We start from the raw sequence: 26,125 nt of genomic DNA, 5'->3' as shown, positions 1-26,125 counted from the left end.
GGAGAATTAGGGTTCATGACGGATATTAACTAGCCTCCCACCAGTGTTTGCACTTATCACCTCCGCAGCTCAGCTGTCATGTAAAGCTAACATCTGTGTAATCTGTATAATTTACTCTCCTTTATTAGGCGCGATGCTATGATGTGTGTTGAAGGTGAGGCCGCTTATAATCTTTCCATCTGTCTCTGTCAAGCAGTGTTGGAGCATTGATCAGTTGGTGTTCATCTTCAACAGAAATGAAACTCCTTCCGTTAATAGCTCCGCAAAAGAGTGATGTGTCTAAGAGTTATTCAATCAAGTTTAACGTCTTCTGGATGTTGTCTGATGAGGTGTATGATCTGCTTCTTTCTACTGTTCCCTGTTTTTCCAGCGCATCGGTGATGTCAAACTTGACAAACAAGGGGGAAAAAAACCCATCAGAACGTCAAACTCACCTTCAGTCAGTTGCCTATTTTTAGCAGGTTTACCTGCGTTTAATAAACCTGCGTATAACAGCTTACATTCTATTTGTTATCCCTGATTATCTCTGATTAACAGTAATTTTCCAACATTTTTTAAATTTCTTAGAAATCACCTCAATTTTCAATTTAAAACATGCTTTACAAATGTTTCTTTGAATCTCCAGTCTCCCCTGAGGTAAGTGACACAACACAGTTTCAACAGAAAAAAAAAACGAGACTTTTGTTGTCTTGTAGTTTTGGTTTCATATTTATTTGTTTGCCCATTTGAATACGAAAACAGCAAAACATTATTTTCCCTTTTTGGTGCCCACAAAACAGTTTTCTATTCACTAGGTTGAATAAAATAAACGACTGATCAGATGATGCTGTTTGCTTCTGTTTTAAGTGGCATTGCAGACTAAATAGTAAATCCACACATGAATGAACATCCCATCTTATAGAACTGACCACAGCCGAATCAGTGATGTCACTGTTCAGTGTGAATTAACCCTTCAAGAGAAACAACACAGGCTGTGAATTGTACTTTTGCTGCCATCTAGTGGTCGAAACGTAAACTTTGCTTCAAGTTCTTTTTGCAACTTCAACAGTCGACATTGGCTGAGCTCACAAGTTCAACAGACCACCGAAGGTTTAAACCCTCAGCGGTGTGGGAAGGAGAAGATATGTGTGTTGCTACTCTTTAACTTGGCCATGATTCAGTCTGACGGACATCACTTTTTCTGGCGTCACTCACCTTGTTTCACAATTCGTATGAGGTACAAATGTCAACGGCGTGGTTTCATAAGACTTTGTTCAGAATGGCACAGAGTAACAGGCTGAAACTGGTCATAACTTGAAATCCGAGGCATCAGTGACCTGAATTATCTAAATGTCTCTGCCTAACAGGGGATAACAGAGCAGGCTGAGCAGAATTTCAGAGATGAAGAAAATGAATACAAAAGGTCCCGTCCTCTGGTTCTGATATTGATTTAAACCCACTGGTCTTGACAAGGTTTATGATTGACAATGCCGTGAGGAAAATCGACAATGTAAAGTGCGGACTGAACACAAATCCACTCCAGTATATTCTGTAATATTCTTACAGTAATGTATGCATGCCATGAGATACAAAAACTCTACTTTTGTCCAATGATAAAGAAGATAGAAGATCTTAATGAGTATTAAGAGATATGTCTGTTGTTGACAATAAAACTGTGATGATAAAATGACTTGCTTTCCTTTGATTCATAAAACATGCTGGACTGTAAAAATGCTAAGTCAACGATAGACATTCAGCAGCACTGAGTGAATGTGACATTGCAATCTGAGATATAATCACACTTTACATGCCTTGTTTCTTATTCGCAGGTGTTGACATGTTTGGTGTGAGCCTATGAGAGCAGCCCTGCCTGTTTGTTATACTCAAATACGTCAATGAGGTCAGGAATACAAATGGCTTCAGTATCTGCCAGGTGCAGCGAGGACACCAGCAGCTTCATGATGGCCGAGAATGTAGGTCGATCTTTGAAGCTCCACATCCAACAATACTTCATCAGATCGTACCTTAAAACGTACAAAAGGAATGCAAAATAGGTATGCGTTTACAGCCAGTTAGTTCAGAGCAAAGGGGGGAAGTTAACGTTGACGTTTTGGAAGAATAGCTCAGGAAGATTTGAAGGAAAATGCAACTTTCACAAGTATAACAATGTGACCTATTTCTCAGAAGTTAACTTACAAAGGTCCTCCACAGTAGTCCGGTCTCTTCATTCGATAAGACCCCTGAAGCTTTGGGAGGACAGACAGAGGCTCCAGCTCGGGGTACGGAGGAGCACCTGTGGGAAACAAACAAAGAATTCTTGGTAATACTTTACAATAAGGGACGCAAATTTTAGTGGTAGTTACTGGGTAACTAATGAATAATTAACTGCTAGTTAACTATTACATTAATGAGTAGCTCTCAATCCAATTTTATGCACTAGCTACTGAATAGTTAGGAAATGAGTAAGGAACGGACAGAAACAATCTGTCGGATTGCCGATGTTTATATGACTTGCACCCTGGAGCAAGGCAGGACAACATTTGAGCTTCCCAGCCTAAGCGGGAAGTCAAAGGTAAATGGCCGTCATGTGAATATGGTCTATATTTGTGTCCCTAAGTGTAAACTGTTAACATTTTCTTGAATAAATGAGTGTGACCTTAATGGTAACGTGTGATGCTGAGGGTGGTCCGTCATGCAAGGTGTGCCAATACTATAGATTGTATAAATGTGTACATTTAAAGAAAGCTAATCTGAAAAGACACAAATACTGACATTACATATGATAGAGTATGCAGCGTTACCTAAAGTAATCAGTTCATACAGCAAGATTCCAAATGACCACCTATAGAGAAAAGAAAATGTTAGTGTTATAGTCATGCAATAGTACAAATACAGTAAATGGATGATAAACCAACACATTCCACTTGTTTTGTGTGTGTTTGCTTTTCTCAGCCTTTGTTCTGCCCTTACACATCGCTCCGGTCGATACTGAGCTGCATCACAACCCTCTCTGGAGCCTGCCATTTGAGAGGCACCTCCGCTGCCCTCTGCCTCGCCGCTGAATCCATTTTGCGTCCTTCAAATGCCACGCCCAGCCCGGACACCCGGGCCGAGAGGCCTGGCCCAATTAAGATGTTCCTGGCAGCAACATCGCCGTGCACCAGCCTGTGCTCTGACATCAGGTAATCCTGAGGGAGGAGCCGGTTAACATTCAAACAAATCAATCTTTGGTTGAAAATTAATTCAAACCTCGAGGGGAACAACACCTTTCCCCTACACGAGTCAATGACAGAATGACTTCTGCAGTAGGTTGTCTGTTGGGAAATAACTGGTCCAGAAAAAGTGTCTCACCAGACCGGCTGCAACCTGCCTCGCCACCAGAAACACTGACTTCTCAGACAAGTACAGCGATGAATCTGCTGCGTCCTTCAAGAGGGAACAAAAAAATCTATGTCATCCCACTAACCTCGGGCATTAAAGACCGCATGTAGCATCACATAACATTTGTTATTTAAACCTGGACTGTGCACCACTGTTACATTTCTCAGCGTCCAGAGGAAGTGAAGGAGGTTTCCCGGGCTGCTGGCATCCAAGACCAGATACATGGGCAGACGTTTGGTCTGACAGTACAGCATCCGCACCACGTTCTCATGTTTACACACTGTGGTGTGGAAGAGGACCCACTCCACAAACTCCTTAGCTTCATGCTGGTTGGTGCCATCTATATGGTGTTACATTAACAACAGGAGAACAGGAAGTGTTTTTATTATGTTGTTGTATTAAAATATACTGTATCTTAAAGGAACAGTTTGCCCCAAAAACAAAGGTACATATTCTTCCTCTCACCTGTAGTGTTATTTATCAATCTAGATTGTTTTGGTGTGAGTTGTTGAGTTTTGGAAATTGTGTCTTATCTCTCATATATAACAGAACTAGAACTAAAACATGACCTAGTTACTCAATAACAAGAATCACAGCACATAGGGAAGCATGCGAGACGAGAGGCTTGTGCTACCCAGTCGCCTCAATAAATGTTGGTAACGTACATTTTTGCAAACCAGGGATATGCTGAAACTTGACATTTCTCTCTGCTGCAACTCAATTTTGTATTTTATGTTGTGACAATACTGTTTAGGCAAAAAACACTTTAGGAATAGGTTTAGAAAAAGATCTGTTTTGTCTTAAAGTACCTTGTTTTGACACCACAAACATGTTGGAAATGTCCTGACCTCTCGTGACAAACTTACAAACATTGGAACACAGTCTCGAACTGCGGTCACTGGCTCGGCAGCCTTCTCCCCTACCTGTAACAACATGTACAAATTTGAACGTAGGGCCATCTGTGGTTTGACTGCCCACATTTTATTCTGGCTAGGCTGGCTCGTGACGGTGAACCTTAATTTGTGTCCTCCGTGGACGAGCTTTAATGTTTAGCCTCTCGTCCATGAGTAGATGGACGAAAGAAAACAATTCCCACATGAAACTGCTCACAACACTGTCTGTGGATTATCTTGAGTAAATGGGTCATAATTTCTTGGAGGAACAAAACAATCTTGATGGACAAATAACCATACAGATGAGAAATTTAATTTGCAGTTGAACTGTCCCTTTAAAGCCCATCTTGCTCCCGTCGCCCTGAAAACACCAATAATCTTTTCACATGCTTTAACCGTCATGCCACACAAAAGATTCACGTTGTACCTCGGAGGGACTTAACCACCGCAGCATAAGAGGCTCCATCTTTCTTCTTCAGCAGACCTTTACAAATGGGGCCATAGCGACCCGTCTGCCAAAACTCTAGTCCCTCAAGGACGGACTCCTCAGGGAGTTCCCAAGGAGACAAAGCTGCCTGGACCTTTGGAGTGCTGGCAGAAGCCGCAGTCTGGCCTGTTAAAAAACACAACCAGAGATAAAATACCCCCCGTTGAATTCAGACACTGATAAAATAAGAACAACAATTTTGAATTCTTATGGTATTACCAGTTGTAGAATGAGTCGACATGCTCTGTGCTCTTTTCTTGCTCTTGTGAAGACTGTAGAAAATCGAGGCCACCACCAACACCGTGCTCAGACCCAACAAACAAGGGATGATGATTACAGCAAGTGTGCCCGATGACTCCTCATCTGAACAACAAGTGGGAGAAGAAGCAGGTTGAGCGTAAGAAAACCGAAAAAGAGCAATGAGCGCCACATGTGTTTGACTTACAGCACATGGGGAGCGAAGTGTCGTTGCCACAGCCGTGAGGAGCAGCTGGCATTTTTCACATATGAGAGAAATGCCAGATCATATCAACAGATGAAACTCAAAAGTCACAACCAGGAGAGTCTGACCCTGTGTCGAGTCAAACTATCAAGTGTTTGAAAATGGAAAAAAAATATCAAACAAGACATGAAGTCAAATTTTCCTACCTGACACCTGATGCCATAATGTTCGGGTAACTATGTATTTCCAGATCTTATGATATGAAAAATGAACAGCAGCGGAAAAAAGTTGTAAAAATCCCCAATAACAAGGCAGCTGGTTCAGAAAATGGGCTCACCTCTGTGGTTGTGCCAGTGAGGACGATGACCGAAGAGGTTGAGCTGGAAAGTTGACTGAATGTTAATCATTTACAGTCACAAGAAACGATAACATTAACCGGTATTGTGCTTACACATGTTACTGCCTCAGTAGATTACAAGTGCATACACACAATTAATATTTGTCTGGCTTGGTTAAGGTCAACTAAAAATCCCATAAATACTGTTTAGAAACCAATCATGTATTTATCAGATAGACACTATTATTCAATATATTGGTCATTAGACATGTTGCGTCCAAGTTGAATTACTTTAATACAGAGAACAGTTCATTATGGTTCAACGGTGGCATCGGATTCGTAACCAAGTTCTCTGATCTCACAGAGTAATACAGCATGTCTTCATAAAAAGTTAAAGGTGCAATATGTAAGAATTGGCCACCTGTCAAATTCATCCTCAAATGAAATAGGAGGCGGCATATCACCAGAATAACCGCTTACAGCTGCTAACGGTAGCTGCCGTTAGCTAGTTAGCTAAATTAGCCATGCAGCTAGCAGTCCTGACTCAGAGCTCTGGGGAAGTGGGGAAGTGTTGGTGGTTACACTTCTTGCACAGGAGCTTTGGACCGGGAAGAGTCGAGGCTAGCTGCTTAGCAAGCGTCATAATGATAAAACTGTTATTTCTTCACATTCTGCTGATAATCTCAGTTAATTTTTTATGTTTTCAAGATTCCTACATATTGAACCTTTAATGCAATTTGTTTGTGTTTACACAAGGACTAATGTAGAACCATATATAGAGAGAGATATCCATCTGAATTGTACTGATGATCTCGAGGAAAGTTGCTACATGCTTTCCTTTCTCAACGATTAAAGAGATGAAATTATTATTATTAGAAGAAGACGTACTTTATGAATCCTATTTTAGGGATTTTTTGTTTTGTGTTACACAGTACACACAAGCCTGAACTACACACTCATTCACATGCTTGAATGTGGAGAGAGATGTCAGAGCGAGGGGGCTGCCCTGTGAGCAGTTAAGGGTTGCGGTGCCTTGTTCAAGGCAGTCTGCACTCCGCCCTGACTGGTCCGAACGGGTCCTGACCTGGTCCCCAGCCAAGTCCCTACAAACCGAGCTACTGCTGCTCCCCGATTACACAGAGCGTGTGTATTAGATAGGCTTTAAGTTTGTGTTGACTGTTGGGGGTCTTATTGGTTTTCTGTATTGAGTGTTACTCTGAGTAGCAACATTACAAATGTGTATTAATGTATTTTCTGTTCTGATCCAGTCAGTGCACTTGACCGAGGCAGTGCTTTGGATCTGGTGCTGCACATTGTGTGATTGTATGTGTAAATACAGATTCTTCCTCTTGTTCTTAATGATGTTTTGTTAATGAAAATGATGGAGACCCCAGGAGGATAAACTGCTGTTTTAATACTTAAGTTAATGACATGTAACATGTTTGTTTTTGAGGTCCCACATGATAAACTCAGCTCTGGCTCACCAGACAATGAACAGAATCGCACACCAGCTGTTGCAAAAACAGTAACACACAGGAGGTGTGAGTGAAAACAATCAAATGTTGTCTTTTTTTAATATTTCAAACAAAAAACCTCTGTGTGCTATTTGTCTCTTAGGAGGTTTTATGAATAAGGTGCCGGACTCTGACTTGTACAACCACAAGGAGGCACAATTGCGCAAGAAATCGCCTCCAACAAGTCGCCTGCTCCTCAGTCCTGAGAGCAGGAAAAGGTCGTGAAAACATTTCATGGACCTGAAACTACAAAATCCAACTCAAGCAGGACACAGAGGGTCCGGCCCACCGTACAATGGGTACACAGAGATCACACGGATCGGATCCAAACTGTGGGTCGACCGATCCTGAACTTCTCATAAACATTTCCCACGTGAAAATATGAGTCCCAGCCGCCGGAACTCCGCCTTGCTGAACACACCATGGAAACAAAACCCAGCGCTTCCCAACCACAGAGGACCCGCCCCTTGTCAGTCACCATTGGTTCAATGGAGAGCCTTCAGGATCGGCCCCCCGGTGTCTGATTGGACAGAAGCCCCTGCAATCAGGAAAGCAACACGGAAAGAGATCCCAGGAAAAAAAAAAAAAAAAAAAGTTATGGAGTGAAGCCTAATCGGATCACGACTGTTTCATGCTGCTGCGTAGTTTTTAGTTGGGAAAACAAAAATCCCCACAGTGCGTCTGGAGCAGCCGGGAAGAGCGCAGAGCGCGGGACGCGGGGAGCCAGAGGGAAGGGCTTCAGCTGCGCGAGGATCACATAACCGCCCGGTTCAGAGGAGGGCCAGGTATGTTGTTCCGTTTCCAAGGACTGCCTTTGCTGATGTCACCGCGGAGGAGGGCAGGAGAGGAGGACAGGTGCGCGCAGTAAAGTTGTCTCTCCTTGTGGATGAAGAGCTGTCACCGAGCGGAGACTTGACGCCGATCAGCCTTTTTTATGGAAACCAGTTTTTGAAGTTTCACCCCATTCGTCCAAACTCTTTTCTGGGCAGTGTCGCCAACTGGACTGAATTTTTTTCAAGTGGAATATAAACACTCCGTTTTTTTTGGAAGTGACGGGCTCTCCGGTGCGCACGGACTGCGGGGCTCACAGGATCCGGATCCCGCTCTGTAAATATAAAAATCTGTGTTTACAGGCGTGAAGGAAGCTGCTGTTTTGTTTAGGTGCACGGTGCTGTGTGTGTGTGTGTGTGTGTGTGTGAACCGGGGTGTGGGGGATCGAGACGGCCCCAGCATCGAGAGGCAACACTTTCCGCTTCAATGCGACACTGACGCAGCCGCTCTCGCATCCCCAGTCTCAGACAGGTGATGCTCGAGTGACTCAATGGAAGGATCGATCATCAGCAACAACAGAGGGAGTTTGATCTGAACAAAGCTACACACCGTGGTATGGAATACAACTCAAGAAAGCAGCCTCAACTTCTCTCAAATCTGCGATGATTTCCCCGTGCGTCACTGCGTCTTGAGGATCGGAAGCTGTTTTTTTGTTTTTGTTTTTTTTCTGTTACGTTGAAGGACGATCGTTCTTGGACTTCCCCCCTCCTCCTCCTCCTCCTCCTGGTTTTTTTTTTTTACAAGAGCCTCCAACAATGTCCAAGACGCTGAAGAAGAAGAAGCACTGGTCCACCAAAGTACAGGAGTGCACCGTGTCGTGGGGGGGTTCGGGGGAGCTGGTCACGGTGGTCGAGGTGCGAGGCGGCGCGGAGCTGGGAGAGTTCCCCCACCTCGGACACATAGTTTCGGAGGCGTTGGTTTGTCACGCCGGGAGGTTTCCCGGCAGCGGGGACGTGCTGCTGGAGGTGAACGGCACTCCCGTGAGCGGACTCACCAACCGAGACACGCTGGCTGTCATCCGCCACTTTCGGGAGCCCATCCGCATGAAGACTGTGAAACCAGGTGTGTGCCCCCCTCCCATCCCCACCCCCCCCACCCCCCCACCCCTGAAACCTGCCCTGTGTGTGATGTGCATTCAAATGGTTTGTAACCTGAAGAGAGAGGACAGGTCTGTGTAGTAGCATGAATAAATAAGAGGGACTTGGGGGGGTACAGCCTCACAGCTGAGCCCCTGTTTGCCTGCAGGGCAGTGTGCAGGAGGATCAGGTGTGTGTGTGTGTGTGTGTGTGTGTGTGTGTGTGTGTGTGTGTGTGTGTGTGAGAAAGCCAGTCCACAGGTCAAATCTGCCTTTCCAGCCGGTTTGTATCTGAATCATCTATCCGCATGTCTCCCCTTCATTCATGCGGAGACACAACTCTGTCTGCGATGCTGCCTTTGCCTCTGCAGCACAATCCTCCTCCTCATGCACTACAACACAAGCCACCAGCGGTCATTAAGCTTGCATCCCTTTGTCAGTAATCTTCTTTGCATCCACAGCACAAGCGTCAACCCGGTGCAGCAACACACACACTCACACAGGCGTGACACAAACTGCTCCAGTGTCGTTTGTGTTTCTCTGCGTGTGAGCTCAGCTAAAAGCTTATTGATTAGATTTATGTGTCTGTTATTGTACTTCCTTAAGGCTCACACGCACTCACGCCTGATGGGTGTGTTAAATGTGCCCAAACACACTGGCGAGCACCAAGTCTAGCAGTCATGTGGGACAGGATGGGCGTGTGTGTGTGTTTGTGTGTGTGTGTGTGGATGGATTTGATAGAGGCACTGCTGAGTGTGGCACTTTACACAACACTTAGCAGGGATTTGTTAATGGTTGCCTTGCCAGCTTTAGACAGTGTCGGTCCGCCTGCAGCGTTGAGGTGAGTCCAAGTCTAATTGAATCAATTAGGTCCATATCCCTTAAATCCCCCAGGATGCTGCGCTGGTCTGGCCACACACACTCACACCATGACTGTCACAATACTAGTGCGGGGAAGTCCGGTGCAGTCAGCAGTTTCATTTTTAGACACCACATTTGATTAAACTTTCACTTGGAGGTGATCTGAGTGTGAGAATGCATCAGTCCGGCTGTTTGATCTTGTGTTTGGACTCAAGTTTTTGGTGAAAAGTGCGTTTTGAGCTAACCAAGTGTTCCCTTGACCTTGTGTTATGTAATGTTAGCTCTATGGTAAGTGATGCTCGAGCCGCAGCCTGCTTACCATAGGCTCCTCTGCTCCCCTCGGGGCCTCACCGTGTGTTTATATCTCTGTCCCCTCTCTCATGATTAATTCATGCATCATCCATCATTGATGGCCGCTCCGTGCCAAGATGAGGTGCCTGATGGGCAGATCAGATGTTAGCCGACCGGTGTGGATGTAAACTTGTATTCTCGTGAGATGTCGGGAGGGAGGTTAAGACAACAGTGGTCGGGCTTTTTGGGGGATGTTAGGTGAGAATTTTTTGTGTCTGCTAAACCGTCGACTGTCGCGTTAAAGGAACAGTCCACCAAAAAATTGTAATTCAGTCCTTATATACTCGCCTTCGCGCTGATGAAAAGCCAGATGAAGTTCTGTAGTCCACAAAACATTTCTGGAGCTTCACAACAAAACAGCGTTCTCCTGAACAACTGAAGTAGATAGGGACTTGTTTATAACTTTAAAAAAACGACCAAAGAAACCCAATAAAATGGCTCGATGCAGTTTGTACGGCGTAATCCAAGTCTCTGGAAGCCCAGAGATCCCCAATTGATTTGAATAGACAATATTCACACCCTCTTTATGCAGTCGAGCTCGTGCACCCACTTCAGACGGTGTGCACGCTAACGCTTCTAGCTAAGCGGCTACTGAGAGGATTTTCTGTTTTGTCGACTATAAAACTCCACCTGATTTTTCCATCAGCATGCGGTCGAGAAGACGACTACATTTTCATTTTTGGGTGAACTGTTCCTTTACATCGTTTCAGTCTGTCTCCAGGGTGGATTTCTTCCTCCTCTCTCTCCTCGCTGCCTAGTTTGTCTTTACTTTATCTTCTCCCCCTGAGCCGATTATGCCTTATCATCACATTTCGCCCGTCCCCCGCGTCTCTGGTATTTTCTTTCCCCCGCTACATTACTCTATATTTCACTCTGGCTCTCTCACTTTTGCCTTGGTGCCCTTCCTCCAGTCTTATTCCATCACCAGTGTGCTGCATTTTTTCTTTCTTTTATTCTTCACAAGCCACTTTATCCTCTAAAGTAATCCAACAAATCTTTAAACCGTTGCACAACCTTTCTTCAGAATCTAACTGCCTTTTGGTTGATACCCACAGATTGCACCCGCAGCTTTTAAATCAAACACGGTTTTTGCACCTTCGCCGCGACTTCTTCATCAGTTCTCCTGCACGGAAAACAGAAGTTTTATCCTCGAGTGGTCCTCTGGCCCCAGACCAGCCGGTGCACTCAGTATGCAGCTCCATTCCTGAGAGTGGAGCGAGGCAATAGCCAGTAACCTTGAGGGGACCGTTGAGAGTGGAGGCATAGCGATCGCAGATACCTATTGCAGCTTAGAGACTTGTGAGTGGGCAGCTCATTGATTAATGATGTAAACAAACTTAGATGTGCTCGTTTTTTCCTCATGGAGCTTTATGGATGGACCATTTAGCTTTCAGGTCCCCGGAAAACACCTTTGATTTCACAAATCAGGTCTGTAATGAAAATCGAGAAAGGAGTTTTCAAACTGTTTTTTCCTTCTAAATAATGATAATGATATACTGAGATGGCCGTGGCTCACACTGGAGAGTGCTACTGCAGAGATTGCATCTGAACACGGTGTATGAGTACATCTCTGAGGGCAAGGTCTAGATGGGAAAACTCTTATCAGAGGTCAAAGTTTTTACAGTGTTGTGACGTGTTCCTCCATGTAAAGTTATGGACATAAAACACTGGCCTTTCCCCACTGCTTTAAAGGATAAGTTCACTCAAAAACAAAAAACAAACAGTCATTATCTACTCATTGTACTCATGCTGATGCAACTTTGGGTGTAGATTTGTAGTCCACAAAACATTTTTGGAGCTTCACAGCAAAACAACGTAGCAGCGTTCTCTGAAACAACTGAAGCAAATGGGGAGTTGTTTTAAATCCTAAAAAAAATGAAAAAATAAAACACAAAATGGCTCCATGCAGCTCCTCTGGCGTAATCCAAGTCTCCGGATGCCCTGAGATCCAAAATTGATTTGAAAAGATGTTATTTAAACGCTTGGTTGAGCTCATGTCCCAGACGCTTTTAGCTTAGCGTCTACAGTGAAGATTTTGGCTTAAAAAAAGGTGTAAATAATGTCTTTTCAAATCAATTCTGAACCTCTGGGCTTCCAGAGACTTAGATTACACCAGACAGGCTGTATGGAGCCATTTCATTTTACGTTCTTTAATGCTTTAAAACTTTAAAGTCCCCCGTCTACCTCAGTTGAGGAAATTGCTGCAACACTGTCTTGCTGTGAAGCTCCAGAAAATAATTTGTGGACCTGACTTTAAATCTGCACAGGGTTGAGTACAAAATGACAAAATTTTCATTTTTGCGTGAAATATTCCTTTAGTGTAACGGTCCGAATCATTTCAACGGGGAACATAACACATCATCATTAATACAAATCTTAAAGAAGGGGAGTGATGAGCCTATGCAGCCGTGTAAAGTCTTTTAAAAAGTGCAATTTTAAGTGTTTTTTAGATTTTTTTATTTTCACTACTGTGAGTTTTTTATTCAGAAGACGAACAGTAAAGAGTCCTGAAAATCCCCACGGGTCTTCTAGCTACAGAAGCATTTTTATTTCAAGTGCACATCAGGGACGCAGCAGTCAGGAGCTCTACCTGCAGCACCAAGTGAGAAATGAACTGCAAAAAAAGTGTCATTCTACACAATAGCACGCTACTTAGCGCCCAAGGAAAGGTGATAAAGATGAGCTTACTCTTTTTATTCACCATTTTCATATAGAAACGGGAGCTATAAACACAAATCGCTCGAGGTATTTAACTCTCATCTTTCATTCTGATGTTGACACTTAATTATAAAGAATTCACAGGCAGTGTTCAGTTTCTGTTTTGTCTTTTCAAGCATGCAGAAAAAAGAGTTGAGGAAATGATCCTGAAGACAAATGATGCCATAAGGAGTGCAGGTAACAATAAGCTTGAATAATTGAGCGAGGGATAATTGCAGCAGGGTTTTTTTTATTCATACCACCTGTTCAAAAAGAGAGAGACTCAGAGAAACCTCCTCCCCTCCTCGGATCCTCTTACCCTGTTATACATCACCGGTGTGCGATGTTCAGCGTGTCCCAGGAGCTACTTTGTGATGAAGGGTTTTAATTTACCTTATATATCTACTTTCTCTCCACCCTGCTTTGTCTGTTTCTGCGTCGGCTTGGTAATTTACATTATACAGTTTTCCCATAATGCCTTTGGACAAGCACCTGGGGAATGTGTCTGAACTTGTTGGTGTTGGTTTACACGTGTGGCCTGACCGGGCAGTTGAAGAAAGTGAGAGTGGCACTCTGAACTCAAACCGGATATTTCTTTTGTTTTGAGGGTGGCGACTTGAAAAAACTGCGTGTTTTGCTTTCTGTTAATCAATAATTTTGTTTTGGATGTCTATATAATATCAGTTTACTTTAATGTCTGACAAAGAAAAACATCAGATGCTCACATTAGAAACGCTCGATCCAAAAATTTTGTTTGCCGTTTTTGTTTAAAAAGTGACACAAACGATAATCAAATTACCGAAATAGCTGCCAATTAATTGTCTTTCAATTAACTAATTGATTAATCAACTAATTATTACAGCTGGACTTTTTTATCTACTTGTTTATGTTGCAGTCTGGTCTAGATAAGAGTCTTAGTAAATTGTAAACAGACTGTGAAATAGTGTTGTCATAATACTGGAATTTCTAGCTTTGATAAATATCTCGAATAAAACAGTATACTTGATACCAAGAGGCAAAATTGGCAAAACATTTAGGGCATAAAATGTTTTTATTTTTAGTAAGAGATAAATATAAAGGCCTGTGTACCGTGTGGAAGACAGAACGAGAAAGCGCAGCTAGCACCGCTGTATCGCTCTGACCTAGTGACCGTAGGAACCATAGTTTACTAAATGAACATCGTGCTGTATTGAAGAAGATTTAAGACTTAACGATTGAGACCATAAACTCATCAGGACGCTGTTATGAGATGTTACCGAGGTAACAAATCAAGAAAGAAGTAGAAGTAGGGTCGTTTTCTCATAAGCTTACATAAAATGCGACTTCTTTTTGAAACCAGTGGAGTCATCCCCTTGTAGTTGTTAGAGAGAGTGCAGGTTTAAGGCATCTCATGTCTCACCACCAAAAGTTAACCTCCATGCCTCTGGTGGGTGAAAATGCTCCCACTTTCACAAAGCATTGTTAATTCATTGTAGTTTTTACAGTATGTGACCCAGAAGAATACAAACCCAGCCATTTCTTTTATTACATTCCTACAAAGTAATTTTTTGAAGCAAACTTAACATCACTTGCTAATTTGCCACTTTTTTTCCTCCCCAAAATGGGCGATCTCGCTCTGTTTCTGCCTCGTCTCTCCGGTGTTGTCATATCGCTGTTCACACTTCACACGTTTGCCATCAGCGGCGCAGCAGAGCAGTAAGCGCACAGTCTGAGTTAATGTGGTCCCCCCCCCCCCCCCACGGTGCAGTCGGGGCTTCAATGACTAAGCTGCTCTAAACCAGCTGAGAGGAGCTGTCAGGATCTCTCAGGTTCTGTGGCTCCTTCTCTCCCCACGGTAAAAATGTAACTTCTGTTCCAGTCACTGCATTTGTCATATCTGCGTCTACAGTGAAGCTGCAGGTTTGTCTCAGGATTTATCCTGTAAAGGAGGTAAAAAATTCCCTGCATGAGAGAAGAGTCCTTTTTCTTTATGCTTTTAGTGCAAAAAAGATCCATGAACAGTTTTTTTTTTTACAACTAAGGCTGCAATGAATGATTATTCTTAAAAAATGGTGAAAAATGGCGGTCTGTGTTCCCCAAAGCCCAAAATTACGTCCTTGCATGTCTTTGTTTTGTCCACGACCCAAAGATTTTCACTTATCTGTAATAAATCAGTAAAAAAAAATGAGGACGTATTCACATTTAAAAGCTTGAATCAGAGAATTTTACTCATATTTGGTGATTAATTTCATAGATGACTACTAATCTATTAAGCCATTCATCTTTGCAGCTTTTACAATTGTAAAATTGATTCATCGTTTAATCATCTAAAATGTAAAAAAATAGTGAAAAATGCTAATCTCAATTTCCTAGAGCCCAGAGTAACATCTTTAAATGGCATCCAAAGACCCAAAGATGAAAAGAAGAAGAAGAACAGCAGCCAATCCTTACATTTAAGAAGCCGGAGCCAGCAGGTGTTTTTACATTTTGGCTTGAAAAATCCCTGAAACGATTACTTAATCATCAAAACAATTTGCAAGTCATTTTCTTTTGATCGATAATTGGTAATTTGACTAATCTTGGCAGCTCTAATCCCGACTGCAAGTGGAGCTTTACTGGCACATCTCTTCTCTATGCTCTCTTTGCTGCTTCCTTTTTACTGTGTGAGTGTGTCTGTGTGTCTTTAAGTGTGTGCTCATCTCAGCTGTACACCTGATGCGAGATCCACCCATCATCCCCTCCCGCTGGCAGCTCTCCCGGCTCATTCCCCAAACCTGTCACACGTCTCCGCCCTCCGTCCTGCCAGCCCGTCGGCGGCTGGGGACGACGGTGCGAGCGGGATGGGCATACAGAAGCCCCCCAGACGGCTGCGGCTGTTATGAATACCAAAGCACGCCTCTTACACTCTTATTCAATCCTCCCCGGAGCGTCCCTCTCCTTCTGCAACTCGTAGCCCTGCACCGCCTCTGATCTCCTCGTTCACTCCCCCTGTCTAATGCGGTTTACACCCCTGCCTCCTCCTGTCTTGCATTTCTGTCCTCCTTCTCCTACAGAGCATGACAGACAAAGCCGGTCTAGTGAGGAAGGGAAGATATGAATGATGGAAGGGAGGAGAATGAAGGTCTGTCAAATATGATTCAATGATTCCTGTATCGTTCTTCCAGTCGTGGAACCACCGGCTCTCATCATCTGCCCCAGATGTTTAGTGACATGGCCGCCCTTCTTCCCTCTACCTTTGCTAACGCCGTCCGTGGAGCCGCATTGCGGAAACGAACGGGCCAGCAACAAAGATAGCTTCTTCAAATGAGCCATGCCGCTCACTGGCAGGCGCCATGACTTGGCAGGCATGTTTAAAGGCAGTGGAGATGAGTGCATGCTGATTCACCAAGACTGACTCTTTTCTACTCGCTGGATGGTCATGCTGTGTCGTCAGTGTCTCCGGGTTGCTGCTGGTGGGAATGGACGGTGTGATGTAGAGACACGCACACGCACACACACACACACACACACACACACACACACACACACACACACACACACACAGGCAAGCGTTTTCCTCAGAGACTCCTGCCCTCCTTTCCTCAGCTTGACTCCTAATTGGTCTCTCTCCAACGGTGAGCCATCCCTGCAGCTGTTTACTCCTTTCGAGATAAGATGAGGTCAGCTTCTCAACAGTGCTTATGCATAACAGAGGCCAGGCAGCTCCTATATCATGAGGAATGATGACCTCCACCACTGCGCTACATTCATACGGCTCGTACTTTTTTGTTTATCGCCTATTTTTACTGAAAGATACACAATAAGCTGATTCTCCCTGCCCTTTGTACCTACATAGCTACATTTCTCGCGGCAAAGGGACACTGATTACCACAGAAGTAAAAAAATATATTTTTATGACATTGCTTCTACTAATAACAGTGAAGAGATGGAGAAAATTTCAATATAACCTCCAAAACATTAGATTTTTCAATGAAGCTGAGGTCAGTGCTCTGGCATTCGCATTAAACCATGTCCACAGTGGCTTTGAGAGCGTGAATCAGTGACTGGCACAGCCATGGTGATGCACTTGTTTTTCCCTTTTGCCTGCCAACGACTTCCTGATAAGGACCGTTCGTGCCTCCTGCCTGGGACAAACAGCAGGGGGTATCTGGGCTGGAGTGGCCTGTTACCACACAACAAGTGGTTGCAAGGACGGTGTGCTTTTAGCAGGAATGCACCGACACGTGACCCTGACCGTCCACAGGCCGATTAACAAAGAAACTGTCCTCCGTGCATGTAGCTGTGAGCAACGGATGGCGACTTGGTTTTCAGAAAGTGGAAATATAGACAGAAATGAGCTGTTGTGAATCAATACGCAGGTGCAGATGCGGATACAAGGATAAAGGGGATGGATTATCAGATTGCTGATTGAACCGAGTTCCCTCCAGATGCACACTCTCCGCCCTCCGTGGAGAGCCTATTTTGGGACTTTGGTTCTGGCTGTTTCTGTATAAAACATCCCCATGGTGTTACAGCAGAGGCAATAACGGGAACAGAGAGGAGAGGCAGCTGGCACATCACTGCCTCGAAAAAATCTCCCTGAGAAGGATCACTCTTGGAGGATGTATTGGATTTAAACTGGGCGGAAAAAAAAGAAAAAAGAAATGATGAACAGGTTTAGAGGAAATAAAATGGGGTCAAAGAGGGAGGAGTGCAGACAATAAGAGGGAGAGGAAAGAGTGAGTTGGAGCGAGAGGATTGGGGAGAACGGGACAAAGAAAATGAGAAAAGGCAATGATAATAATATCAGGACTGATAAAAAGATTTTGTTGCGATTAATCACGATGATAGTATTGATTCTCTGTTGGGTCTGTCTGAAATGATTCTGCCCTCTGTGCTTCAAGCCACAACACTTACCGCACAGCCAGTTTTTCCAATCATGTCTGCGAGTAACCAGTGTGTGTGAGCTGCCTGCATATGTGTGTGTGCAAGCATGCATGATAATGAAAAATTAAGGCACGTCTGAATTGGATTCCACTTCTGGTTGCCTTTTGAGGCCAAACACAAACATGGAGGACAGTGTGCTTCCTTCTACCACTACTGCCTCTGTTATTTTACTCATATTCCGTACTATATCTTTTTTCTTTGACACTGAAGGAGTATGCAGAGGCTGCTTTGACTTCCTTGGATTGATTATCCCGTAGATCTCAGGAGTTTACTTTGGAGGATATGATAAGACAAAGACGGATTGCTGACTGGCGCATCGCTCATTTCCTCCAGTTGGGACTCTTACACTCTTTACACTCTGGGTAATAAATCAGTTCAGAAGACTCAATCTCAGAGTTCAATCTCCTGGTTGGCTGTGATACTTCATACTTGGCCCCGTGCCTGCGTGGATGGGCCTTCGTCAATACTCATTCTGCCAGTGCAGCCCACTCAGCTGTTTAGTCGTGGTACACCACCTCAAAAAATCGATTTCAGCCCTTTCTGCTTGTGCCCGTGACAAGATCTCATATCAAACGGATATAAAGCCCACCGCCGTCCTAACACACCTTCACAGCAACCACCTACTCGGCCAGCTGCTGCTGTGGCCCCTTCTGATCTCAGAGCTGCAGCACTGCGGGAGTTTTCTGCCAAACCTCTGCCTGAGAACAGCGAAGGGCGTGAGTCTGTTTCATGGCTGACCACAGAAGCTTCCGTATTCTATTTTTTTGATGTCTTTCTTTGTGGTTTTGAAGAATAAAATGCTTTTGAAATGTTTGTGTTATGATCAGGTTTGGCTAGAGATGTTAATACTGGCTAAACTGAGCCTGCGTCATTAGTATGACTGTGTAGACATGAACAGAGAGCAACAGAGAGCAACAGTCTTCAGGTGAGAAATCACTAAGTCGATGTGAAGGTACACTTGTCCTGGTGTGGGACACGGGAGTCGGCCATTTTCTCACTATGTTATTAATGTGTCGCGTGTGCTCCTTCCTCCCTCCGTGGTGAGATGTCATGCTCCGACGAGATGAGGTTCCCTGAGTGTCCTCATTAGAATTCATGGGTGTCAGGATCTCAGCCCGGCCAATTTAGCTTGCTTTGCTCCTTAGCTTCTCTAACAGGTTATTGATCGGGTCCAATCTCATCCCTGTTAAGGCAGCCGACGCATCCGGAGCCGCTGCATGTGCTCAAGGGCCCGATCTTTATGAAAAGTCGAGGACACCAGGAGGTCGTCTTATTTACAGTGCCTTTGGCTCACAGCTCTTATTCATGATGTTTTGCCTTTGCGCAGGGTGCTAGTGAGCTCACAGTGACCACTGATGGTATCTGTTTTGACAGCCTGCCTTCTCAGTATTCTGCCCATGAAGGCTTTTTTCTTATTTTCTGGTAATAAGCCAATCCCAGGACACAAATTGCAGAATCTTCCTGCCCCTGAAATGAGAGGAGGACTTGCAAACTCTGCACTTGTGAGTGTGTGTTTGGCAGTCAGGTGTTTGGCGGTGACAAATTTGCCCCCAGGCTTTGGCTGCAGTCTGCCAGCTCTCTGAGGTCTTCAGGCAAATTGACTCAAGGGATCACGTGTGCATTACTCTGTGTTTTAAAGGAAGCAGAAAGACCTGTATTGCTGCAATCCTGGTGTTACGGTGATGCAATAGTTGGAGTATCCACTAGTAGCCATCATTGAAGCCTGCCATACAATAACAATCCAGATTATTTCAACAGCCTTCTGCTATTTTACCACTGTGGTAAAAACAGTAAAGAGAAGGTTGTACTTCTTAAAGGTCCGATTTGTCCAATTCGGATTCTACGTCGGGTTGGCCGGCATCCCAAAGCATCAGTATTTGACGAGTTGGGAATGAGACTCAAAGTTCAACTTTCTTACAAGACATTTAAGGAAACTTTAGAAGGTTAAATTCCTGTGCCAAGTTCTGGTCAACTTTTACAGAGGAGCAATAGTCCAAACATCACAAACTGGCAAGGTTCGTGCACGGCCCGGGGCAGGAAGGCTCTGCAGCCGGTGATTAAAACTGCCCAGAGCATCATTTGTATTCTGAGCATCAGTGGTTTAGATGAGGTTTCTCCACAGAGTCCAAAGTATACTCAAAGACAACAGTCAACCCAGCCACACTCTGTTCACCCTGCTGGCATCTGACAACAGATACAGAAGTATCCACCGCTGTACCACAACACTACAGAGCACTCCACCATAAAATATATATTTTCTTGTATAGCATACAAGGACTACTACTTGCATTTCGTTGTACAACCCTGTGTTATAAAATTACATATAAATCAGTCTTTAACCTTGGTATGATGTTCGATGCTGTAAATAAATTCAGCCCTTAAAGAGAAGCTGTAATGAAAAGCTCTTATGTTCTCTCAGAGTGGAGAGGTTTTCTGTCCATCCTGGTTTGTGGAGACGGCCCTGACCCTCACCTGCTTCAGGGGTGATGACCGGGTCATGTCACATTTATTTAGGGCAGCGCTTCTTACACATCACCTCTGACCCTTCGGCTCCAGTTAACCCTGGTGTCCAAACTCTGACCTGCGAGTGGATGAATAAGCCCTGCAGTCCTCTCCAAGGTATATCTGTACTTCCTGTCCTCGCAATCACCTTCAGCAGTGTGTTCCTGTCGAAGTGTTTTTCTGGCTTATGATGTTTGCTGAATAAAGAGTGTCGTCATTGGTTTTGGCTCCGTCAGACGTTGCCTGTCATTTTTCCAGGGTTCAGTCCAACAACAGCTTTGTTCAGTCCAGACCATCCAAACATCGGAAAAATACTTCAATCCAGCAGATCATGTTGCTAAAATGTCAACAAGGACGATGTGTAATTACGGTTTTATTACATAATGAGTCACGACCGGTTGTGATGACATGGTTTGAGACGTCCCTCGATGTCTGTTGTAGTGGTTTGACAAATGACTTCATTCTTGTCACTGCATGAGTGTTCATCTGGGAATGGTAATCATGTGTGGAATGCAGTTATTTTGGATTAGTTGAGCACAGTGAGAACTGTGTACACAAGTGTATTGTTACAAACAGGTGCTTGTTCTGGCAGACGTTTCACATTGTTGCCTCCCTGCGAGGCGATCGTGGTGAAAACTTGTACTTCAAGAAGACAGTTTCTTCTTTCATCAAGGCAGTTCTCTTTCAAATCTCGGGCCTTGAGCTTATATTGCTTTACAACACTACAATTTTCCTGAATTCCTTGGCCCACATAGAAATGAACTGAGGGGGATCAATGCTACAGATGTAAACACAACAACAAAAAACTTTTTCAGTCTTTAGAAAATCTCTTTTCTTTTGTTCCCGTTTCTCAGATACACCTCCCCAAAGCTGCATCAAGCAACACTCGAGGCTCATCATTTGTATGCCGGTCATTCATCATCTCTCTTTCACATGTCCTGTAAATGAAGAGTAGTTTCAAGGTGGCGCGGCCGTGAGGTCTCTCAATCTATTATGATTCCAGTCAAGCTTTCACACTGAAACGTCGTCCCCAGAAAATAACTCTCGAGTGGTTCATTCATTTGTAAAGAGCAATGTGGCCCAACTGGTATTACTGTACTGTAGACGTACAACCTGTTTTTGTTCTCTCAAACTGCCCGGGGTGACCTGGTGAAAAGAGGCCACTGGATTCAAAAGGGCCTATTGTCTGCATGTTTGATTGAAAGTAATTATTAGATTAATAAGACTGATTGTAGTGCTGAGTCCCTCAGCTTGCCTTGGCTGAGGAAAAAATAAAAAACTTGAGTAAAAGAACTGGCTCAAATGTGTTGACTTGGACTAAAATTTGGCTTCGGATAAGGGGAGTTGAGCCTTGAGCTAGTCCGGCGAGGGCTAATGGCCAGACTCGCTACGCTCTTATGATACCAGACTTCCTCTCCACTGGCCCGGGGCTTAGCGGAGCTGTTATTGGATGGCATTGCTGCCGTCTGCGTGCCCAGCCTGCCTAAGAGCCCGTGTGTCAGGGGGCTGCTTAGGAGTTGGCAGAGTAGCGCGACTCGCACTGATTCAACACTTCTGTTGACAGGCGCCACAGCCAGGTTGAGAAGCAAACACACATGCAAGGCACAGGCGCCCACACACACACACACACAAAAAAAAATACACACATGCTCAAGTGATGGATAAAGTTCACATTCGTCCTGACAGCCCACACACCCGCCACGTTGACCCGCGCGACCCCTCACAGCGGTTTAAGCACGAGACGGCTCCAGACCGGACATATGGGAGTGCGAAGGAATACATCCCCTTGTCACGAAGCGTGCAGACTGTGTTGTTGTCAGCGCCGTGATCGTAACACGACATGTCACGCGAGGCGCTTGTTTAATGCTAATGTAAGGCGCTCCGTTTCTCGCTTTGCAAACATTCTGTGTGTGTGAAACAAAGGTGTTGCCTTTCTAGGATTGAAATGTGACAGAACAAATTCTCCCTTTTTTTCACAGCATAGATTGAAGCAGCAAAACCATGATTACCAGAGAGTTTAGTTTTCGCTGTAAAAAATTGTTTTATAAGCACATCAGGACATTTTTGCAGGATGATGGTGCTCCTGTGATTCTGTTTTCCCCCATCAGCATCTTAGGATGTCAGCTTTAAAGATACTATCTAAAGCCTTCTTATGTCTGGACACTAACATCAGCATTGTTGATTCATCGTACCACTCATTATATTTGTTCGGGGCTGAAGGAAGGCAGTAATGTCCTCTGTATGTCTACTACACAGCACAAGAGTCAAACTAACCATCACCGATAAATGTTGCAACAGAAGCAATGTTTGCAAAATGGAAGTGTCGGAAATGGAAATAAAGCACAGAGAAAGCACTCGAAACAAATTTATGGCAATATGTGGCGCCTTCATTCCCCCCCCCCCCCCCCCCCCATCTCCCTGCCACCTGAATGCCAGACGATATAAGATAAGGGCTGAGGCGGTGGATCTCCATCACACACACATACACAGTCGCAGTGATGCAGGCAGCGACTTACTCACCTCTGCTGTGAGTCACATGTGGCAGCTCGTGGATGAGAAGGGTTCCTCTGTGACCATGAAACAAGGCTGACTTCAAGGAATTTGACCGATCAGTGATGGACTCATGTTGCCGCTCATGGCTGATGATCATTCAGCGGGTCACCACAAAACTTCAAACACAGACACAGCAGAGTTAAACGACATGTTACTGTTTTTTTTCATGTTTTGAAGCCCATTAACCACATTCCCAACCGATGACTCTTTTAAGTGCATATCAGTCATTTTTTTCTTTGACTGTTTTTCTACATTCCAGGCAATAATTGTTTTTCACATTTTTGATCTTTAGCTTATTTGAAAGCTCCATGCTCGTGTTCGAGGACTCTCCAGCATATGAGTTTTGAGAGGCAGCCACCGAAGTGCATCAACAAGCTGAAATACATTCAAATCCAAATTAAACCCAAAATATAAAAGAGTTAGCAAACATTCTGAAATATGAACATGTTTGTTTTTTTGTGCTTCATGTGTGTTGCTGTTTTGTTGCAAACAACGACGCACCATCAAAAAAAAATACAGTTATGGTGATGAAATGATCGCTGCTGTATTAGCAATCTCGTGTAAGCTTCAAGTTGAGTCTCAGGATTTTAATGAGACGGATGAAATACAAACCTAAAAGTGCGAAATCATTCATTCTACGTACATGCAGTTGGCAGGCTTGCACAATAGCTGGCAGAAATGTCAAAATATATGCGACTCATTAAAGTTAATGGCCTAAAACACAGAAAACCATCAGTGTAGTCCTTAAATGATGTATGCAGGGGAGAGTTAGATCAGCGGGAGCTTCAGTCTGTGCAGGTCCTTGATACCTGTGTTTTCTTTTCCATCTCAGCCCTTCTGTTCTCTTGGTGCTCTGTTTGTTCCCGCCATCTGTTTGTTTACTCTGATTTATTGTCCGTTTTTTATCTCCGTGCTACAGCGAGCACCGCCACTACGATATGCAAATAAACGGCCAGCTTTCGTCTCCGGCAAATAACAGCGTGATCCCAAGTTTTTTCTTTTTTTTTTTTTTTGTTGGCATGAATAACTGATGATCTGGAGTCGTAACGAGGCCGAGAAAAGAGCAGCCAGACTTGTTTGTTTGTCTTCAGTGTGGATGAAACAAACTGTTAAAAGGTTGAATCCATGCTTTACTGATTATTTACTCGCTGCTTTCACTCCAATCCACAGGGCCTTTATGCTACCTTAGAAATGGAAACACATTTGTACTCGTCCCCTGTAGGTTTGCCGTTGAGTGGTTTGACAAATGAAGCCACGCTGAACTAGATAGAATTTAACATATACACATATAAATGCACTTAGAGGCACACATGTACCCTCATGATTCCCCCAAAAGCCTGCTGTTACTCAGCTAATGATCCTTCCCGATGTCCCAGTCGTTTCTATTATTGGGATGTGCTTCTATTCATCCATCATTGGCTGCTTGGTGATGCAGGGTGGCAGGGCGCATAAGTGGCCCCGCACTTCCCTCCTCTCAGCCCTCTGTCAAAACCACCTCCACCGCCTCCTCCCTTCCTCCTCCCCTTTTCTCTCTTTTTATCTCCTCTGTCCTTCTGTTTTCCTCTCGCTCATCTGTGGGAGACTGGCTAAAGTGGAGCAAGCTTTATACTCGCCGTCTGACAGGCCGGTAGTGCTCGCCTCAAAGGGAAAAGAGGGTCCGTTGATGGGAAGGGTGCACAATGCTCCTAATGGAGTGCATGTAAACATCATCAAAAGATGTCGTGTTCACTGAACCTGCAGCGGTGACTCAAGTGTTGTTTTCGGACGGTGAAATGAACCAATGATTTTCCTTCCGAGGTCGGTAGCCGCAAAACTGAGCAACAACATAGTTAAGGAGATGCTTGTGCAGATAATGCAGTTATACTTGAAATCAGTTCGCCTCCTCAGCCTGATGATCAGGCCGTCCCTTTTGTCTCCACAGGGAGGCTCGCCTATTAGCCGTGCACGTAAAACTAGCCACACTCGTTTGTCGGTTTCGGGGGAGTTTCTAAGCGGTATTGTATTTCCAACCGGAGCCTGTTTTTCCAGACTGGAAAGGAAGATGATGTTTGTCATCACATGCGAGGCGCTTTGCTGCTCTAGCAGATTGAACAAGGAGGTAATCGCTTCAACCTGCGTCTCTGAAAGCCTGTTTTTTCTCACTGACAAGGGTGCATTCCATCTGTTGCTGCCCTTGACAACCAGTGTAGCTGATGATGGTATCGTGGATGAAAGTATCGTGTAACAGTATCAGTTACACCTGCCGACATCCAAGCCCTGGGAACGAGAATATAGTGTATTCTCTTTCTCTCTTTAAAGATTTAAAGAGAGAGGCTGGCAGCCGCAGTGAGTTTAAAGTGACACAGGCGCTTACATCCACTTTAACCCCCACTCACCTGGAGACAGGTAAAGTGATTCCTGTCAGATTCAGACCATTGCAGTGTAAGACCACGATTCTGCGCAGGAGTTTTGGGGCCGTGTATGAGTGCGTGCACTGGGTGTGTTCACATTTGGGTTTAAGAATAGGGGGGTCAGAGGGAAGACGGTGCAGTGAGACCAAAAGGGTGTTCCTTGATCCCATCCATACAAGGGGATCCCTCTGGGGAGCAAGGTCTGACTTCCTCTCTGTGATCTCAATGCAGCACTGCCGCCTTACACGTGCACATGCACACACATGCACGCAGACACGCTTCCTGCAGTATGAAATGATACCATGTCGAACCCTAAAGCTCTCGCTTTGTTGCATTTTCTCGTTGTGATTAGTTGTCGAGATGTGAGTGTTTTTTTCCCTGCGTGTCTTTGATCTGCATCACATCCAGCGTTCGCTCATATTTTTTTTTCCTGCATCAACCCTCGCTCCAAGGTGCCTCGCGTAGTCTATTTTGAGCACTCCTCACCAAACCTGCAGAATCAAAGGCCATTTGATGATGCATTAATAATACATTTCCTTTGTAATGGCACTGTTAGTTGTTGTATTTGATTTATGAGGAATTGTCTGCACCAGAAAGTCACACATAAACAAAAAGTGGGAGAGAAATGAGTGTATGTGGGGGGAAAAAACTGTATAAATATGAGATGATAATAATAACTCAACGATGATAATAATAGCTCTAAAACAGTAATGCTTGTCTTTGTGTGTGGTGGGATGCATGGTTGAAATGCATGAGAAATGAATGCCTTTTGGTGGAACAGGGCGCCTTGGGAAGCTCCGTAATGAGGACGAGAAGGCATTTGACATTCTCTGTCGCAGGCTACAGGCTGTTTCAATTCAGCACAGAGGCAGAACAACAGAGAGAGAGAGAGAGAGAGAGAGAGAGAGAGAGGAGAGGAAAACCTCG

General features: G+C 44.4%; 2 protein-coding genes across 4 annotated transcripts in view; one reads left to right on the top strand and one right to left on the bottom strand.

Moving 5' to 3' along the window:
• Positions 1-679: 679 nt before the first annotated feature.
• Positions 680-5,551, bottom strand: LOC140999611 (tyrosine-protein kinase STYK1). 2 transcript variants are annotated; one of them, XM_073470102.1, is made up of 10 exons: positions 5,389-5,551; positions 5,186-5,230; positions 4,960-5,103; positions 4,681-4,866; positions 3,519-3,700; positions 3,331-3,405; positions 2,950-3,167; positions 2,781-2,821; positions 2,176-2,272; positions 680-2,003 (listed from the first exon to the last, which is right to left on the bottom strand). In XM_073470102.1, exons 2-10 carry the CDS (start codon positions 5,190-5,192, stop codon positions 1,832-1,834), a joined length of 1,122 nt encoding a protein of 373 aa, XP_073326203.1. In that variant the 5' UTR covers positions 5,193-5,230; positions 5,389-5,551; the 3' UTR covers positions 680-1,831. The 2 variants fall into 2 exon arrangements, with proteins under 2 accessions (XP_073326203.1, XP_073326202.1); XM_073470101.1 differs by lacking the exon at positions 5,389-5,551 and having other exon boundaries at positions 5,186-5,380.
• Positions 5,552-7,655: 2,104 nt separating this feature from the next.
• magi3a (membrane associated guanylate kinase, WW and PDZ domain containing 3a) overlaps positions 7,656-26,125 on the top strand; it is a 126,724-nt gene continuing 108,254 nt past the window's right edge. Inside the window, exon 1 of one of the 2 annotated variants that reach the window (XM_073470088.1) lies at positions 7,656-8,926. In XM_073470088.1, coding sequence (XP_073326189.1) covers positions 8,620-8,926 — 307 coding nt within the window. In that variant the 5' untranslated portion in view covers positions 7,656-8,619. The remainder of the gene's footprint in view (positions 8,927-26,125) is intronic. The other variant, XM_073470089.1, reaches the window with a different exon arrangement.

This window comes from Pagrus major, chromosome 7, assembly GCF_040436345.1.
Source record: "Pagrus major chromosome 7, Pma_NU_1.0".
In the NCBI taxonomy this organism is placed as follows: Eukaryota; Metazoa; Chordata; class Actinopteri; order Spariformes; family Sparidae; genus Pagrus; species Pagrus major.
Note: the sequence above shows the minus strand (reverse complement) of the source record. Positions and strands in the feature narration are given on the sequence as shown.

Bases quoted from the DNA above. Each gene is read 5' to 3' on its own strand.
- LOC140999611 (XM_073470101.1), bottom strand. From the start codon at position 5,237: ATGCCAGCTGCTCCTCACGGCTGTGGCAACGACACTTCGCTCCCCATG. The intron at 5,104-5,185 runs GTAAGTCAAACA...CTTGTTGTTCAG, and splicing joins CACTTCGCTCCCCATGTGCT to ATGAGGAGTCATCGGGCACA. The intron at 4,867-4,959 runs GTAATACCATAA...GTTTTTTAACAG, and splicing joins GTCGACTCATTCTACAACTG to GCCAGACTGCGGCTTCTGCC.